Source organism: Myotis lucifugus, unplaced genomic scaffold (assembly GCF_000147115.1).
Source record: "Myotis lucifugus unplaced genomic scaffold, Myoluc2.0 scaffold_222, whole genome shotgun sequence".
Taxonomy (NCBI): domain Eukaryota; kingdom Metazoa; phylum Chordata; class Mammalia; order Chiroptera; family Vespertilionidae; genus Myotis; species Myotis lucifugus.
The window spans coordinates 42,709-60,836 of record NW_005871270.1 but is presented as its reverse complement, the minus strand read 5'-3'; the positions used below and the strand labels follow the sequence as shown (position 1 = coordinate 60,836).

General features: G+C 41.1%; 1 protein-coding gene across 4 annotated transcripts in view; it reads left to right on the top strand.

Moving 5' to 3' along the window:
- The window catches only part of TRIT1 (tRNA isopentenyltransferase 1), a 42,332-nt gene extending 24,974 nt beyond the window's left edge, over positions 1 to 17,358 (top strand). For 3 of the 4 annotated variants that reach the window (XM_006098131.3, XM_023761891.1, XM_006098132.3), the window contains exons 3-11: positions 3,642 to 3,740; positions 4,417 to 4,562; positions 6,589 to 6,731; positions 9,579 to 9,690; positions 10,065 to 10,177; positions 10,428 to 10,505; positions 13,242 to 13,351; positions 13,674 to 13,791; positions 16,250 to 17,358. In XM_006098131.3, coding sequence (XP_006098193.1) covers positions 3,642 to 3,740; positions 4,417 to 4,562; positions 6,589 to 6,731; positions 9,579 to 9,690; positions 10,065 to 10,177; positions 10,428 to 10,505; positions 13,242 to 13,351; positions 13,674 to 13,791; positions 16,250 to 16,419 — 1,089 coding nt within the window. In that variant the 3' untranslated portion in view covers positions 16,420 to 17,358. The remainder of the gene's footprint in view (positions 1 to 3,641; positions 3,741 to 4,416; positions 4,563 to 6,588; positions 6,732 to 9,578; positions 9,691 to 10,064; positions 10,178 to 10,427; positions 10,506 to 13,241; positions 13,352 to 13,673; positions 13,792 to 16,249) is intronic. The other variant, XM_023761892.1, reaches the window with a different exon arrangement.
- Positions 17,359 to 18,128: the final 770 nt, after the last annotated feature.

Genomic DNA, 18,128 nt, shown 5'->3' with positions numbered 1-18,128 from the left:
ATCAATGATGAGAGAGAATCATTGATTGGCTGCCTCTTGCATGCCCCCTCCTGGGGGATTGAGCCTGTAACGCAGGCATGTGCCCTGATTGGGAATTGAACCATGACCTGGTTCATGGGTTGAGGCTCAGTCATTGAGCCACACCGGCTGGGCAGAAAAGGAAAATTGTTAGAGTTGAATATGTAAGGATTAAGAATTTGTATTGGCAAGAATGTGTATCAGCTAGAACTCCTAGGTATCTACTTAGAGAAACCTTGTCACAAGTATACCCAGAGATATGTGGTAGATTTCATTCTATAATAGCATTCCTCTAAGCAGCAAAAACATATAAACACTGTAATTCCTACTTACAGAAGAATGTATAACATTTGCTTTGTTCATATAAGTTTACTTTTTCAGCAGTGAAAATGAATAAATTATCGGTACATGCATCAATCAATGTGGAAGAATCTCAAAAACAACATAAAATATGAAAATTATAGAAGGATATATACATGTTCATGCCATTATAAAGGTTAAAAGGCAAACAAAACTGATCATAATTATATATTGTTATATATTGACTGTGTATTTTATATATTAATGTGTTAATATATACACATCAGTAGTAATGTAGAGAGAAACAAGGGAATGATGAAAAACAAATACCCTTCCTTTCCCTGAAATAACTCAAGATAGTGGTTCCCTCAGAGAGAGGAGAAGTTGGGGGTTGAGATGGGAATGAATACACAGAAACTTCAAAGGAATGACTAACATTCCTTTTCTTACATTGGGTTCATTAGTATTTGTTTATTACTGGGCTTCATAATTCACATATGTCAAAATGTTCTTGTGTATATATTGGATATTTTATAATTTAAAAAAAAAGGGGAGCCGAACTGGTTTGGCTCAGTGGATAGAGCGTTAGCCCGCGGACTGAAGGGTCCCAGGTTCGATTCCGGTCAAGGGCATGTACCTTGGTTGTGGGCGCATCCCCGGTGGGGGGTGTGCAGGAGGCAGCTGATTGATTTCTCTCATCGATGTTTCTGACTCTCTGTCCCTCTCCCTTCTTCTCTGTAAAAAGTCAATAAAAAATATATTAAAAAAAAAGGGGGAGCCCTAGCCGGTTTGGCTTAGTAGATAGGGCGTCAGCCTGTGGACTTGAAGGGTCCCCGGTTCGATTCCGGTCAAGGGCACATGCCTGGGTTTCAGGCTTGATCCCTAGTGGAGGGGTGTGGGAGGCAGCTGATCAATGATTCTCTCTCGTTGATGTTTCTATCTCTCTCCCTCTCCCTTCCTCTCTGAAGTGTGTGTGTGTGTGTGTGTATTAAATGGGGAAAACAGCCCACCATAAATAAAATTAAAAAACACACTACAGCCTGGCCGGTTTGGCTCAGTGGATAGAGCGTCAGCCTGCGGACTGAAGGGTCCCAGGTTTGATTCCAGTCAAGGGCACATGCCTGGGTTCCAGGCTCGATCCCCAGTAGGCGGTGTGCAGGAGGCAGCCGATCAATGATTTGCTCTCATCATTGATGTTTCTATCTCTCTCTCCCTCTCCCTTCCTCTCTGAAATCAATAAAAAATTTTTTTCAATAAGAATATTTAAAAAAACAATAAAAAAAAAAAACAGACTACAAACCAGGGGGAAAATATTGTAACACAGGAAAGGTAAGATGTTAATATACTTAAATATGAAGAACTCTTATGAATCAGTACAAAAATTAAAGGTCATGAGTACTAATTCACAAAGAAGAAATAGAAATGGTGATAAACATGAAAAAGGGTTTGTCCTTATTGTTAATCAGGACCATGCAAATAAAAATAATGAGATTTTTTTTTTTTTCCCTCTCAAAGGGCAGAGATTTAAATGTGGATAATAATTCTTGCCCTACCTGCTCTACAAGGCAGTTGTATCAGATGAGATAAATTATATGAAAGCCCTTTGGAAATTAAAATAAATCACCAAAGTACATTGTTGCTATAGGACAATTTGGTTGTTCAGGAAGAACTTAAAGAAAATGGAGAGATAATTAAAATTTCCAAAGGGCAGCAACAATAGGGATGATTTAATTTAATCAGGTCATTTATAGGATTGGCGATGTAGTGAATTTAGGTAAGAACCTACAAGCAGAGTTCAAAATTGAAAGTATCTTCAGAAGTAGCCAGTCAGCCTTCTTTTTTTTAAAATATATTTTATTGATTTTTTACAGAGAGAAAGGGAGAGGGATAGAGAGTTAGAAACATCCATGAGAGAGAAACATCCATCAGCTGCCTCCTGCACACCCCCTACTGGGGATGTGTCCACAACCAAGGTACATGCCCTTGACCGGAATCAAATCTGGGACTCTCCAGTCCACAGGCCAACGCTCTATCCACTGAGCCAAACTGGTCAGGGCCAGTCAGCCTTCTTGATTAGACAGATGAAGGTACTAGATACTGAGGCCCAGACAGAGGGTTTTGCCCAGGATCACAGTAGTTTCATGGCTTGTGCAAACAAGTTAAACTTTTTCACTCCATGTCTCCTACGACCTATTTCCCTCCCTCTTTTCCACTCTCCCCCACTTCTGCTATCTCACTGTTTTTAGCCTTTCCTTTTTGTTTTCCTTGTCCTTTTTCCTTTTGTTAATTATATATTTGAAGTTTTATTACAACTACTGTGTAATTGTATACTTCCTGTACTTAATTTAAGGAGGGCAATATAGAATTTATCTTTAAAAAAACACATGTTTTTTCTATATGATCCTTGATTGCTAACATCTTTCCACCCCACCCCAACTTCTTAAAGGTTAGTGGGCTTCTAATAGAAAAGAGATCATCTTTGTCTGTGCACTCTGACTGGCTGGCAAGGGAAAGAAGTGTGTAAATGAGTCTTTGTTTGGGTTGAAAGTCTCTTTTTATCAATTATTCTCAGAAGCAAAGCCTTCTTAAAGCAGATAATTACCTGTTCAACAGAGTTCTAAAGAAAAGAATTCAAAGTAGCAGAGACATAAAAACAATAGTGACTAAAGTAAATTATAAATTGAATGCTGACACAATTGAAAAGATATTTCAGGCATTGTGATTGGGGACTTACTTTCGTTGTCACATTTAATCCTCATAAGAACTCATGGGGATTTTTACAGGTGAGAAAACTGAAGCTCAGGTTGAATAACATGCCCAAGAACTGGAACTGGTCATTGAAATCTGTTTGTCGTTAGAACCAGTGCTTCTCAGTTTTTCTAGTGGAGTCTCAAGTGGCTGAAATGTGCACTACTACCACATAATGGGAAGACCGAGTCTAAATCACGTCTCGGAACCGATGTGTATTTTGCCTTAGAAAGCAAAGTCAGACGTCACCTTGGTGGCTCCTGAGCAGCTGACACTTGGTCTGTGAGAGTCCTTGGACTTGTGCTCATTAAGCTGATTGGAATACCAAGCAACCTTTGAATTTTAGCAGCAAGGCCTAGAAAGTTCTAGAATTGGAAATAATTACAGTCATTTGTGTTTCTGGTTTATGAAAGTCCCTCCAGAACTGATAGGAAATAATTCTGAGAACTCATGGGAAACAGTGAAGACTAGTATCAGTTCCAAGTGAATGTGGTTTTTTGCTAATACCCTCCTTTCTGAGTGAGTCAGGATTCTCTTCTGAAATTAAATATTGTGATGTCTTTCTTAATATTCACATTGAAGATATATTTGCCCGACACAAAATTCCTATTGTCGTGGGAGGAACCAATTATTACATTGAGTCTCTACTCTGGAAAGTTCTTATCAGTGCTAAGGTATGTTTAGTTCACTTGTAAGTCACAAGAAAATGGGCTCTTTTTTCTTACCAGCTAATTTTAGTGGAAGGACTCTTGCCTATTTCTTATACTCAGCAACTGTAATTTTCAACTTAATATTCTGAAGCAAATGCCACCTCCATATGTGAAGTGTGCTCCTCCAGGCAGGCCTAAGGGCAGGGGCTGTATGTGGGAAAAATGCTCCTCTGTGGATTAATTAGCATCTCCATATAGTTAGCAGTGCACTAGTCTGATTCAGCATTTCCTGGCTGTAACAATCTATGTGTCAGGGAGATATCCAATACTAACCTTTCTTACAGAGATGCTATTGCATAGGGTGGGACTTCGCAAACTATAGTGTGCTGGCCATTCTGATCTACTCTTTGGTCACATTTGCTGGGAACACTAGACTCCTGGATGTCTTACCTATTTGTATTCCTGACAAGGAAGCAGGGTACCAGAGTATGTCCCCTTCCTCTTATTTGTTGTGGCCTCACAGCACTACCCTGACGTATTGGAATTTTCTGTTTATGATCTGCCTCTCACTGTATGGCAAGACCTTCCGAATCATCTCTATTCTGTATTTCTAACATTTAGCCGAGTGCCTGGTACACACACTGTCTTGGTGCTTATTGAATTGTTGAGTTAAATTTACTTATAAACCTTCATTTAATAGCCCCAGGAGATGGGCACTGAGAAAGAGTTTGACCGGAAAGTAGAGCTTGAAAAGGAAGATGGCCATGTACTTCACAAACGCCTAAGCCAGGTGGACCCAGAAATGGCTGCCAAGCTGCACCCACATGACAAGCGCAAAGTGGCCAGGTAAGAAAGCCCGGGCCCACTGACCCCTGAGTTCCTTTAGAGTTAGAGGATAGTCAGTTCTTCAGTGTGCCTGGGTGATGAGAGAGAGGTTTGATAATAGTATTTAGTGGAGATTGATGAGTTACAGCTTAAAAGGTTAGGAGGCCCTGAGTTACTGCCGCAGACCAACTCCCTCAATAAATAGTTGTACCCTACTTTGTTGTTACATTTAAAATACATATACAATATAGTTTTTGCCTAGGGCCTATGTAATCTTGCTTCATTTTCTGTTTGATCTTTGCTTGTATAACAGTTTTCATATAAATTTTTCTGGCATGCAGTAGGTTTACATTGTGACTTGGGTTTCATAATTGATTGTGCAATGCTGAGTTCTGCCCCAACAGCTTTCCCAGTGGGAGGCAGAGTTATAAACTGTCTCATAGATCAGCTCACCTTTACACATGGAGATTTTCTTAAGGGAAGAGAGAGGTGGTGCATGAACTCATAAGGTCATGTTTTCTTAGGTTGTTTTGAAATTGCAGCCTCATGTGTTGGCTGTATTTTTCTGTGTTGGGAGTATCTGGCAGAGTAGAAGATCTAACGAAGTACCAACTATGTGGATGGTTATAAAGATTAAATATGGCAACATGTGGTATTGATAGGGATTATGAAGTGTTCCACTCAAATGAATGTTCTAGATCATGTTACTGAATTCTTTTTTCATTATTCCCTCCCACCCCACCTAGAAGCCTTTTTAGAATTGTTTTTCCTAATTATGCCCCCTTCCTTCTTCACACCAATGAAATTTTAATACTGGAGAATTATGTGTTTTTTTGGGTTTGGTTGCCCTTTGGAGGGACACACACCTCGTATTAGGTAAGGGTTGTTTTTGCCTCTTTGAGGGCAATATCACCCTGTTGATAATACATAGTTTAGTAGATAAATGAAGGTTATATTTTCTAGTATCCAAACATTTTACTTAAACATTTTAATAAGAATCTTTAAAAAATTTTTTTTTGAAAACTCAGGAACATTATGATGAACATTCATTTTTATATTGTTTTATGATATGATTCTGGAGCTTGGTTTATATTTTCCTCTCCTTTTATCAAGTAGTTCTCTCTTATCACCTCTCCTCATTTTCTACTTCTAAACTAGTAATGAGTTGAGAACTGTGTCTTCGTAGGAATCAATCAAGTCTAAGTAAGAGCTCTAGAATCTGTCTGTACAGAGGATTGGAGGACTTTTTCATCTTTCTTTTAGTTTGAGCCTGTAGTCTAACCTCCAGAAAAGTGAGATATTGTCACTATACATTTTTTCCTCATAGATCCTCTTTGAATGACCAGTGATGTGAAATAACAAGGGGTCTTTACTCTTGTACTAGGGTTTCAGGAAGTAGAATTGGGTCAGGAAGGGAAAGATCACTTTCACGCTGATAACTTACAATCACCCAGAGTGGTAGAGTATAGAATTGGGAGTTAAATTACCTAGTGCCGCGTAACATAACAGATACTGACAGAGTGTATGGTGGCTTAAGAGTAAGTATGTGAGTTCTTTTTTCATTGGTCTTTGTGCTAGTAGAATACTGAATTAGTCAGAATTTTAGACATATTTTAAAAGAAAGTTGATGAGCTGGCTATACAACATACTTTTCTACTGTGGGAAAGGCATTCTAGCGAGACTAGACTTGTTAGCTTGTAACAAAGTGTCCCAAACAAGTTCTTTTACTGCTTACCTGAAAGTAAGTCCCATTTTGTATGTATAGAAGAAACCTGTTGTTTCTGAACCTGTTTAACTGATTTCAGAAAAATTGATGTGTGTTTAAAGGAACAGTATTATTTCTTACTTTACCTAAAGTTTTCTTAGGACCCCTTTCTGAATAGCTATAGAATCATAGTAACCTGGACTTTCATATCTTCATGGGTTATGCAGTGAAAGTGAGAATGAGACGTTTTATAATAAACACCCTCTCTCCTTGAGAATTAATATTTCCTAATAGTTTTTATGGCTTTTACCCCCTCCTTCCCCTCACCCCCAAATGACTTAGGAGTTTGCAAGTGTTTGAAGAAACGGGAATCTCTCACAGTGAATTTCTTCATCGTCAACATGCAGAGGAAGGTGGTGGTCCCCTTGGAGGCCCTCTGAAGTACCCTAACTCTTGCATCCTCTGGCTTCATGCTGACCAGTCAGGTAAAAGCCCTTTGATGCCCTAGAGTTCTTTCGAGTTAGATCTTACAGTAATTATTACTATATATAACATGCTTACAACCATGAGTGGCTCATAATAAACACGAAATAAGTATTACTTATTAATTTTATTTTCATTTACCATTATTTGTTGACTTAGTAAGGCACAGTAAGGCCATTCCCCTAAGTGTCTATCTGGAAAGGGAGTAAGGGCAGCCCTGGCACCAGGATAAGATATCAAGGGTGGGATAAGATGGGACAAGTGGGATGGAAGAGAGATTGCTATCCAGGGAAGAGCCAAAGGAGAAAGCTAAAGAGAAGGGAGGCTCCTGTGGAAGAGGTTGAAGTGTCAAGTATTCTGCATGGTACTTGGATTTCAGAGATGAATATGAGACACAGTGCCTGCTCTTAGTCTGGTGGGGCAACAAATAATGAGATAGATACTACATTGTGATAAATGTTGGCTGGAAAGTGATGAGCATTCTCTGCGGGGGAGTCAGGGACCAATCTGTATAGGTAACCTATGAGCTAGGTCTGGAAAGGTGAGATTATTTTGAGAATAGGCAGTATAGTGTGGTTATTAAGAGCACGGTCTCTGAGCCGGACTGTTTGGGATTCAGATTCCTAACCCATCATCTTCTAGCTATGTGAGTTTTAAAACAAGTTAGTTTACCTTTCTGTGCCCCCCATGTTCTCTCCTGCAAAATGGAGATAATGTTTCAGTACATATCTCACTGCTTCGTTGAGGATTAGTTGAGTTAACCCTTTGCACTCCGCTGTCCCCTCTCAGGGGACATCGGAATTCTAGCATATCACTCGGATGTCCCCTCTCAGGGGACATTGCAGTTTATTAGTGATTACGGGGAATTGAGTTATTTCAACGCAACTTTTTGAGACATGCATGTTTCCCTGAAGTTTTATCTTGAAATGGCACAAGAAATTAAATCAAAATATCGTAAAATTACTAAGATATATACAAGAAATGTCAGCGGGTTTTGTGTCGGATTAAACAATAAACTACATATTCCCGATGTGGGACAAAGAAAACGGGACTGCATTGTGTGTTCTAACAGGAAAACACCTGGTGGCAGGCGTCAAACCACTTATTACTGTCAAACATGCACTAATCAGCCTGCAATGCATATTGGGGAGTGTTACAAAACTTATACTGTACAAAATTATAAACAATAAAATATTGTTTTTTTTGCAAATATACATTCCTCGATGTCACCCAATTCATATAAGTCCAATATCATTATAATACGTTACTTGGTTCCAAAATTATACTAAATAATACGAGGGTCTGTAAATGCACGTTTCCGCCGCAAAGTAGCGTCGAGTAGCTGGTAGCCAATGTCCAGAATGGTTCGGAGTGCAAAGGGTTAATAATATAAAGTACTGAGAATGTGCCTGACACATCTAGAGTCCTCAATACATGCAAACTTTTTAGGAAGACAGAAACATGGGTTAGTTCCATTGCAGGCAATGAAATAGCAATGGCAGAGATGTAGAAGAGCATGACTGAAATGGTGAAAATTTATTATGAATTTTAGTTATAAATTTATGGAAAAAGATAATGTTTTCATAATGAAAAAAGTTTTTAAAGAGATTTTTTAAAATTGATTTTTAGAGAGAGTGGAAAGGAGAGAGAGTGAAACATAGATGCGATAGTGAAACATCCATCAGCTGCCTCCTGCACTCCCTCTGTGGGGATCAAGCTTGAATCCCCCACCATGTGCCCTGATTGGGAATTGAATCTTTTTATGCAAGGGACAACGCCCAACCAACTGAGCCACACTGACCAGGGCCATAATTAAATTTTTGTAAATTAAAATATGTCCTGTAATTTAGCATAATATAATGGTATCTGATTTATAATAAAGTTGTGTTTGACCACCGCATCTGAATGATTATGACCTCTTACTCAATTGTCTGGCGCAGTAGTTCAGGATACACTGAGGATGGCTTTGGACTAAAGTTCCTTGTTCCTATCGAAGGAGTCATCTGAGAATTCTTAAATGTGAAATAACACAACGTTAGAGTAACAACTATGATGAAAAAAAGTAAGGGTAAACCAGGGGGCTCTCAGCTGCCTCTGAAATAAACTGGAAATACATTCCACGTGAGAGTAAAATATTTGTTCTCCTTTCCCTAGCTGGTTTGGTTCAGTGGATAGAGCGTTGGCCTACGGACCGAAGGGTCCGGGTTCGATTTGGTCAAGGGCATGTATCTTAGTTGCATGCTCCTCCCCAGCCCTGCCGGGGCGTGTGTAGGAGGCAACCAATTCATGTGTTTCTCTCACATTGGTATTTCTCTCTGTCTTTCCCTCTCTCTTCCATTCTCTGAAAATCAATGGAAAAATATCCTTGGGTAAGGATTTAAAAAATAAATAAATGAAATAAAATAAAAAATATTTGTTCTCCCTAAAAGGTGCAATTGTATGCTTTCTCTTTATATAATAAGAAGATGTGTGTTTCATTCTGGCTGTTTTTATTGGAGTTGCAGAGTCTTAGAGTGACTAAATGTCATATGAAATGAATATCATATAACTAGAGGCCCAATGCACGAAATTCATGCAAGAGTAGGCCTTCCTTTCCCGGGCTGCTGGCACCCAGGACCTGGGTTTCCCTCCGGCTGCTGGCACCCGGGACCCAGGCTTCCCTCACAGACCCGGCTTCATCCAGAAGGTCTAATTAGCATATTACCCTTTATTATTATAGATCTTTGGACTTTGAACCCTTTCTTCCATTTGCACAAATTCTATTCTTTGTGCAGCATGTCCATTCATCATGTAAGTATATAGTACACACCTACAACAGGCTTACTGGTGATGGGTTAATTTGATTGAAGTTCTAGATGAGCGCTTGGATAAAAGGGTGGATGACATGCTTGCTGCTGGGCTCTTGGATGAACTAAGGGATTTTCACAGACGCTATAATCAGAAGAAAATTGAAGAAAATAGGTGAGGATTTGACTTACTACTTTAACCTACTCTCCATCCTTTGCTTATGGTCAAAAGACTATATAAACATAATACTGGCTTTGGATCTTTTTGTTTGTTAGCCTTTGTCCTTGGCAAGGCTTGTTTGAGGAGGTTTGGTGTACTTGTTACAGTTGCAGTTTTCTAATCTGTCAAGCATTCTCAGGAGTTAATTTTCAAGGGAAGTAACCTGGCAGCTGGTGGGGGTGGTGGAGGAAGGAGTTCAGAGAAGCAATAACTGCTAAGGATCTCAATTTCCTCATCTGAGAGATGAAATGGCTCAGCTAGATCATCTCCAAGGCCCCTGCTAGTGCTCAGATGCAATGGCTCATCTGCTGATGCTCTCCTGTTCCCAGCCAGGACTATCAACATGGTATCTTCCAGTCAATTGGCTTCAAGGAATTTCACGAGTACCTGATCACTGAGGGAAAATGCACACCAGAGACTAGTAACCAGCTCCTAAAGAAAGGTGTGAATTTCTCCATTTAACCTAGCCATGGACATCCTTGGGTGACAGAGTTCCCTGCTGGTATGGTCTGAGAAAGAGCTAAGGCTAGAAGAGTCCCAAATGGCCTGCAGCTCAGAATTAAGATTTTTGTCGATCAAGTGTCCCCTAGTGTGCTGCTGTGGCTTCTGTTCTCTGATGCTGGGCTGGATGGGCCTTCCTTTTGGCAGGGTGAAAAGTACTTAGAGGTTCTTATATCTACTTTATCTTTCAGGTATTGAGGCCCTGAAACAAGTGACTAAGAGATATGCCCGGAAGCAAAACCGATGGGTTAAAAATCGTTTTTTGAGCAGTAAGTCTCATGTTTTTCCTTATCCCCTGGGTCTGTTTTCAATAGACTATAGATGCCCTCAGCTCACCCAGAAAATGAACTTCAATTTCTGGACCTGTATTAAGATTGGAGACATGACCTGGGTGGGTGTCTTGCATAATTGATCGTCCAGGGATATTTTCTTGTGATGTCTCAGAAAACAAATCTTTCCAATGAGAAGTCTGCCTTATGCCTTGAACATATGCATGCTGGCTGCAAACTGGGAAGAGCAAAATAGCAACATCTTAGCAGAGTTGGTGCTCAGGGTTGTTTTAGGTTCTAATTTTGAAGAGCAATCAAATTTCTGTAGGAAGGCTTTCCTAATTAAAATGGTTTTGGGGCCAGATGAGCAGTATAAAAAGACAAAACCTTCACCATAGTGTTCTGTGTTCAGATATGTGGTGCTTCAAACTGCTTCACCTTTAATTTTAGTTGGATAGCACTATTTTATTTAAAACTTTATCTTTGTTGTTGAAAGTATTATAGATGTCCCCCTCCTTTTCCCCGTTGACACCCTCCACCCTGCACCTGCACCCTAGATGGCACTTTCTTGTTGTTGTTAATACTCACCCGAGGATATTTTTTTCATCAATTTTTTTGGAGAGTGTGGAAGGGAGGGAGGTGGGGTAGTGGGGGCGGGGGAGAGACAGACAGATCCATGCAAGAGAGACACATGACTGGTTGCCTCCCACCTGCCCCTTGACTGGGGCCCAGAATTGAGCCTGCAACCCAGGTATGTGCCCTTGACTGGGAATTGAACCTGTGATGCTCAACCACTGAACACATGGGCTGGATAGCACTTTTAAGGAAAAGGAAAGGGAAATCTCATTTATTTGATCCTTGGTACTAAACTTGGTGCTATACATAAGTTATTCTGTCTTCCAGGTAGTTGTTATTCTTTTATTTTTGCAGGTAAGGAAATGGAGGTTCAGACAGGTTAAATAACTTGCTAGGAATCTCCTAGCTATTAAGCAATAGAGTATTGAATGCAGGCCTGATTCTGAAGCCCATGCTCTGCTTTCCACCATTCTTCTTGTTTCCTTTAGCTATAACTTTAGCTAGACAGCATTTGTATTGGCCTTGGGTAAGAGATTGTGTGCTTATTAAGATACTAGAGGCCCAGTGCTCGAAATTCCTGCATGGGTAGGGTCCCTAGGCTTGGCCAGCAATTGGGGCCGGCCTTCTGGCTGCCAGCCGGGGCCTTCCTTCATTTCACGCCGCCCCCTGGTGGTCAGTGCACATCATAGCAAGCAATCAAACTCCCGGTCTCCCGGTCGAACTCCCAAGGGGACACTTTGCATATTAGCCTTTTATACATATAGATTAAGCATAAGTGAAACCCCAGTTTCATCTTGTGGGCACTTTTAAAATATGCTTCTGAATCATCCCCTGTTTACCTTTTACTTCTGCTTTCAGTTCAGATAAGGGCAGCGAGGCCTTCCACCCTGCTCCTCAGTGCCTCTGAACATAAACACCTTGATTCATGTTGTTGACCACCAGATTGCTGAAGTTCTCTCCCAGCTCTCACTCTCTGACAGAGCTCTCCATTGTTGTTATGGTGCCAAGAGGCTCTTGACACTTTCTTCTACTTATCCTGCTTTCTTTGCATGTCCTGTTAGATAGAGGAAGCCTGAGTCAGCTGAAATTGAAGTTCACTACTATGAATTTCTAATGCAGCTTCTCTTCTCCCCAGGGCTACAATTAGTCTGTAACAAAAGATGTTTTTTTGTAATGATTTGGAGCTTCCTTCTGTGGTAAAGCCACAATAACTCCCCCATCTCCGAGTCAGGAGGGGTTGATGGCACAGTGCATCATATGCCCATTCCTCATTCATGCATATGCCCGCACAGTCCTGGTGCTAGTGTGAAAGGCACAGCTGCCCTGCAAATCAGGAGCTGTGTGTGATTGGCCAGGGCTGGTCTGCTGGGATATGGTTCTGGCAAGAAGCCAGAGGGACTTCCCCACCCCAGCTTGGCCTTGGACTTAAGCCAGGAATAGCAGCTGGGAGCCGAGAACTTGTTGAAAGGTGCTTAGACAGGGCACAGAAGCCCAACAAAGGACTTAGAGGGAAAGGAAAATATAGAGTGGCCTGGAAACAGGTGCAGAGCTTAGCCAAGGCCAGGTGTGCTGTGGATGCTGCCTGCGCCCTCCCAGTCTCACCTTTCCGTGTGGTGGCAGGTGCAGCCCAGTCCATTTTAAGAAGAATCTTATTTGTGGTTGGCACAATCAAAAGGCTAGCACCTGCCTGCCGTTGGCATCCTGAGGACTTTGATGTTTTGTCCATGGGGCGATGCTCTTTGCCTTTAGGCAACTGACTTAACCTAGCTGTGGAAGGCAATTCAGTGTGTCCACAGACTGGGGAAGCTACCAGCAGAGACCAAACCTGGTTGGCTCAGATGGATGAAATGCCTATAGCTGTATTCTTGGCTACCTCTGGTCTCATCTCCATTCAGAAGTACTTCAAGCTATTAGTTTATTTCCTCCTGTGCTGTACTGTCTTTACATTATAGCCCACACAGTGGTTATGAGAGCTGTTGCTCTATATTGTTTTCCTTTCTGATTTGGAAGATCCTACACTCGAGACTCTGGATTATATAGCTAGACTTGTTGGCTGCAGACCAGTCAACCTTCTAGGTCTTTCTTGAATTGAAGTCCTAGAAGCAGAATAGATTAGGTCTTGGGGGCTGACCTCTCACAGCTTTTCTTTGTCATCTTTAGGACCTGGTCCCAGTGTCCCCCCAATATATGGCTTAGAAGTATCTGATACCTTGAAGTGGAAGGAGTCTGTTCTTGAACCTGCTCTTGAAATTGTGCAAAGTTTCATCCAGGTGATTATTATCATGGTACTGTCTATTGTCTGGTTTTCAAACAACTTTCCTTAGCTTATACCTTTGTTGCTGTGTTGGGAACCAAGCCTTCTTTTCCGTGGAATAGAGCAGAAGGGCTGGCTGCTTTTAGATCCCTGGAGGCTGTGTTTCTACTTTCACATTCAGAAAGGTTGTTGCTAAAATCTGTTCACAGTCCACCTGCTCTCTGGGATGAGAAAAAAGAATCTTGGGACTATCCCTCTATCCTTAATATCAGAGAGTGATATCCAAGTCTCTCTGAATTGAATGCTTCTCTGCCACCCCACCCCCTTTGTTATTTCAGGGCCGTAAGCCTGACGCTGCTCCAGTAACGATGCCATACAGTCACACGGAGAACAAGAGAAGTTCTCGCATGTGTGACCTCTGTGGTCGGATCATCATTGGGGACCGTGAATGGGCAGGTAGAGTCTGGGGAATGGCACAGAGAAATCTGTAAGGGTGTGTCACACGAACTTCATGAAATTCAAGGTCTTTGCTAGGTTGAATGCTAGAGTCTGCGTATTTGTAAAGGGAGGGCCAGATTCCTCTGAGAGCCTGTACTCAAATTTCATGGCTATCTTCCCAAATTGGACAGTTATCTCTGTATTCTGAATTTCAAAGGAAGATCATATGCCCTCAGCTAGAGTAGATATTTTATACTAAAGGGTCTACAGTTAACTTTCCAGAGTCCTTTGTGGTCTTGCCTTATAGGAGTTCCTTGGCCTTTCATGTTCAGACCTCAGTGGGACGGGGTAGGATTTTAAGGGAGGCCAGGTAACTCACCCAAACAAAGGTGGGAAGGAGCAGGAAGTGCAGTTACTCTTCCTGAGTACATTCTTCAGAAGTGGTGTCTCTTCAGTAAATTTTTTTTAATATATTTTTATTGATTTCAGAGAGGAAGGGAGAAGGAGAGAGAGATAGAAACATCAATAATGAGAGAGAATCATTGATCGGCTGCCTCCTGCATGCCCTCCACTGGGGATCGAGCCCGCAACCTGGGCATCTGCCCTTGACCAGAATCGAACCTGGGACCCTTCAGTCCGCAGGCCGACGCTCTATTCACTGAGCCCAACCAGCCAGGGCTCTTCAGTAATTTTTAAGGTAATGTTGAAATGGTGGTGGTTGTTAAAACTGATGAAAAGTGGTAAGGGAGACTTAACATTCAGCCTAGCAAAGTGTGACAGCAAGGCTATCAGTCATGTATAAAGAAGGTGGTTATGGATAACGTCTCCTTTATAAGGTACTTCTGACCAACCAGGAATCAGCTCTGCGTGGAGGCTCCGCTCTGTTTTAGAGCCTGGATCTGCCTCTGCCAGAGTCACACTGCACTCCCTGCCGGATTTCTATAGTCACCCAAAGGGCCTTAGCCTCCAAGCCTTGAATTTATATCACATTTAGAAACTTGTTTAAGGCTCACTCCTTTTATGCACAGCTGGATTACCTAATGGCTGGAATCCTTCTGTTCAGAGTACTGCTTTGCATGGGATTCTTTTAGAAGTTGATTTTTCTCCCCATACCAACCAGTAGAATGATTAGTTCTATTAACTGGTAACTCTGGCAAAATGAACTCCATTGTCAGAGACTGGGGACGGCTGTGATTGCCCAAGCAGCAGAAGAAGCCTCGATTGTCATTGGTTTATAATGATGAAAGGGGAAGAGAGAGAGAGAGTCTGATTGTTTTTTCTAAAGGAAACTTAGTGGTTCGATTTGTCCAGTGTCCTTCAGGGGTAGCCTTAGAGAAGCAACATTTGTGAGCCTTTGTGAGCTTAGCTTGTATAAGCCCTTCTATAGTGCCATCTGTCAAGTCCTTGCTCCTATCTCCTGCTGCCATGGAGAGCCAGTCCAGAGTGTCCCCACCCCCCTTTTCTTTTTTTTTTCTTTTTTTTGCCTTAGCCTCTAGCTGGAGAACAAAGCTGACTTTTTCCCCCCAAGTAAGCTTTTCTTTGACTTCTAACCTCTTCCTTATTTATTTTTGCTTCTAAACCCTTAAAAATGATTATTTAAATATGTAGAAATAGAATTTAATCTAGCTGTTTATTTTTTTAGGTGTTCCCAAATAAGATTTCCTTGAAAAAGAACAGGCTAGTGAAAAGGAGCTTGTGTGAGTTAGTCAGAGGGTGGGAACTGTCTGGAGTGAGAGGTCAGAAATTGATATCAGGCAATAGTAGCTTTACTGCTTCTGTGGACCCTCAGAAGGGATGTCAGAGAAGGCTTCTTGTTATCTGCCCAGAGCATTGTGTGTCTGCATAATGTGAGCCTTGTGGGTTAGTCATTCAGATGGCTTATCTGACCCAGGCAGAGGGATGTCAGTGCAGGAGGGGCAACCTGTAGAGCAGGGAAGAAGTAGGAAGGGCGTCTCTGGGTGCCGCAGGCCTGTGGCAGGCTGTCCTGCAATACAGACAAGGATTTGAATTTGTAACTTTTTAGTCATGTGAGTTGAAATGTATCTGTAACAGGGGAGCCCTATACCAAAAAATTGAGTTAAGAGTTCTGATTCTGGAAAATTTGCCCCCTTTTTAGAACTATAGGTAAGCTGAGGAGCTCCCCTGCTGTGTGGTCTTGGACAAAATGTAAGACATCTCTGAACTTCAGTTTCCTCCTATATAAAATGAGCTGCATAGTACTGTCTGCAAGATTTTGGGGAGGATTAGTGATATAAAGCACCTAGCCGGGTGCGTGTGATACGTGGTAGCTTGCTATAGTTTGCTAGCTCGCTGGCCATATAACTTATTCTTCCTTTAAAATTGCTAAGCAGCTATACCAATACATGTGTTGTTCTTGTTATTATTAAACAGAAGGTTTGCATAGCTAATTTTATATGCTGCTAGGATTAATTCTAGAAAAGCTTAATGAGTTGTTTGTTGTTGTTGTTTTATTTAGCACATATGAAATCCAAATCCCATTTACACCAACTGAAGAAAAGAAGACGATTGGACTCAGATGCCTTCACCACCATAGGAAGTCAGAGTATTTCCCCAGACCGTGACAAAGAGCTTGAAGAGAAGGGATCCGTAGGGCAGAATAATGAAGACCTGAAATCTAGTGTTTAAGGGACATGTCCAGTGGCCTTTGCAAAAGTGGCAGGGATCTGGTTCAGGGGGAGGGTTAGTTTGTGCCTCAGTCTGGGCGGAGGACGGCTATGCAGAAACTCCCGCCATTTTCTTTCATTCAGTGGTGTGGTTTCAAAGTGTCATGTTCTCTGTCATGGAAACAGCAGGTCTTGTCAGCTCCTGTGTGGCTGATGTGTCTGGCAATGTGAGTTCAGGAAGGGATTTTTTTCTTTTAATCTTGAAGGTTCTATTTTTAAAAGAGGCACAGATTGCACTTTTTCACACTGGAGGGGCTCTTTTTGCTGATGAATACCAGGATTCACTATATCCCTTAAAAAATGAGTTTTATGTCCCTGACTTTGACTAAAAATATCGATAACTTCCAGACACTTTTATAGATGACCGAAGGATTGTGCGCCCCACAAATCAGGAGTTTTGGCTTTGAGTGAATGGCAGGAAAGGACTGGCCCCAGTTAGATGATTAGGTGAACCAAACCAGTTCTTGGAATTCCATAGAGGAGAGAATCAGACCAAGGTGGCTGTGACATGGGATTTGAAAAACGAAAGACATCGACATTTATTGAGGTCCTCTTGTGTGGTAATTACTGTGACTACTGTCTCTATTGAGTTAGGAGTCTACATTTTATCTGTTTTTTTGTTTCTAGGAATCTACATTTTAAATAAAGAAAAAGTTTGAAAGAGCCGCTTTAGTCCTTAAAAAGATATATATGTATATATCTAGTTTATATACAGTCTGATTTGTTACCAACAGATGGCTTTTTCTCAAATTTGACATTCTTCATATGATCACACTGTCTGTTCATTTTATTAGAGATTTAAGTTATCACCAGTTGAAGCTCTCTTTTTGGAATGACCTGAGCTGCCAACAATGTTACGTATATGTATGTATGCATATAACATAAAGTTAAGCATTTTTAAGTTTATATTAATTACATTCTTAGTGTTGTGCAACCATCACCACTATTTATTTCCAAAACATTTTCATCACCCCAAGCAGAAACTCTGTACCCATTAAGCAATAACTCTCTTCTCAAGTAATATTTTATTTGTTCAGAGCCTACTATATGAGAGTCCCTGAACTAGGCAAGAGGGAATACAGAGATAAAATGAGGTGATTATTGCCCTAGCTGATTTGGCTCAATGGATAGAGCGTCAGCTTGCAGACTGAAGGGTCTCAGGTTTGATTCCGGTGAAGGGCAGATGCCCAGGTTGCAGGCTCGATCCCCAGTGTGGGGAGTGCAGGAGGCAGCTGGTCAATGATTTTTCTCTCATCATTGATATTCTCTCTCTCTTTCCCTCTCTCTCTCTCCTTTCTCTGAAATCAATAAAAAAATTTTTTTAAAGTATTTTTTAAAAATGAGGTGATTCTTGCTTTCAGGAAGCTTACAAATATCGTATATATACACAGACAACTGACCTAGGTAAGAGAATATCAAAGGCTCTAAGAACTGTGTAGAACTTCACTTTGGAGGGAGAGGAAGGGATTGTGGAAGAAAGATCACTTTTGCTAGACCTTAAAAAGCAATTCTTGGTAAATGTATTGTTAGCTGTGCATATAAGGAGAGGGTAAAGTAAAAGAACTATCAAACTTGATTGAGCTTTTAAACAGCGCTGAATTCTATAGCGTCACTCCTTCCTTTTTCTTCGAATATTTTTTTAAAGTTTTATTTTTTACCAGACTTTTTTTA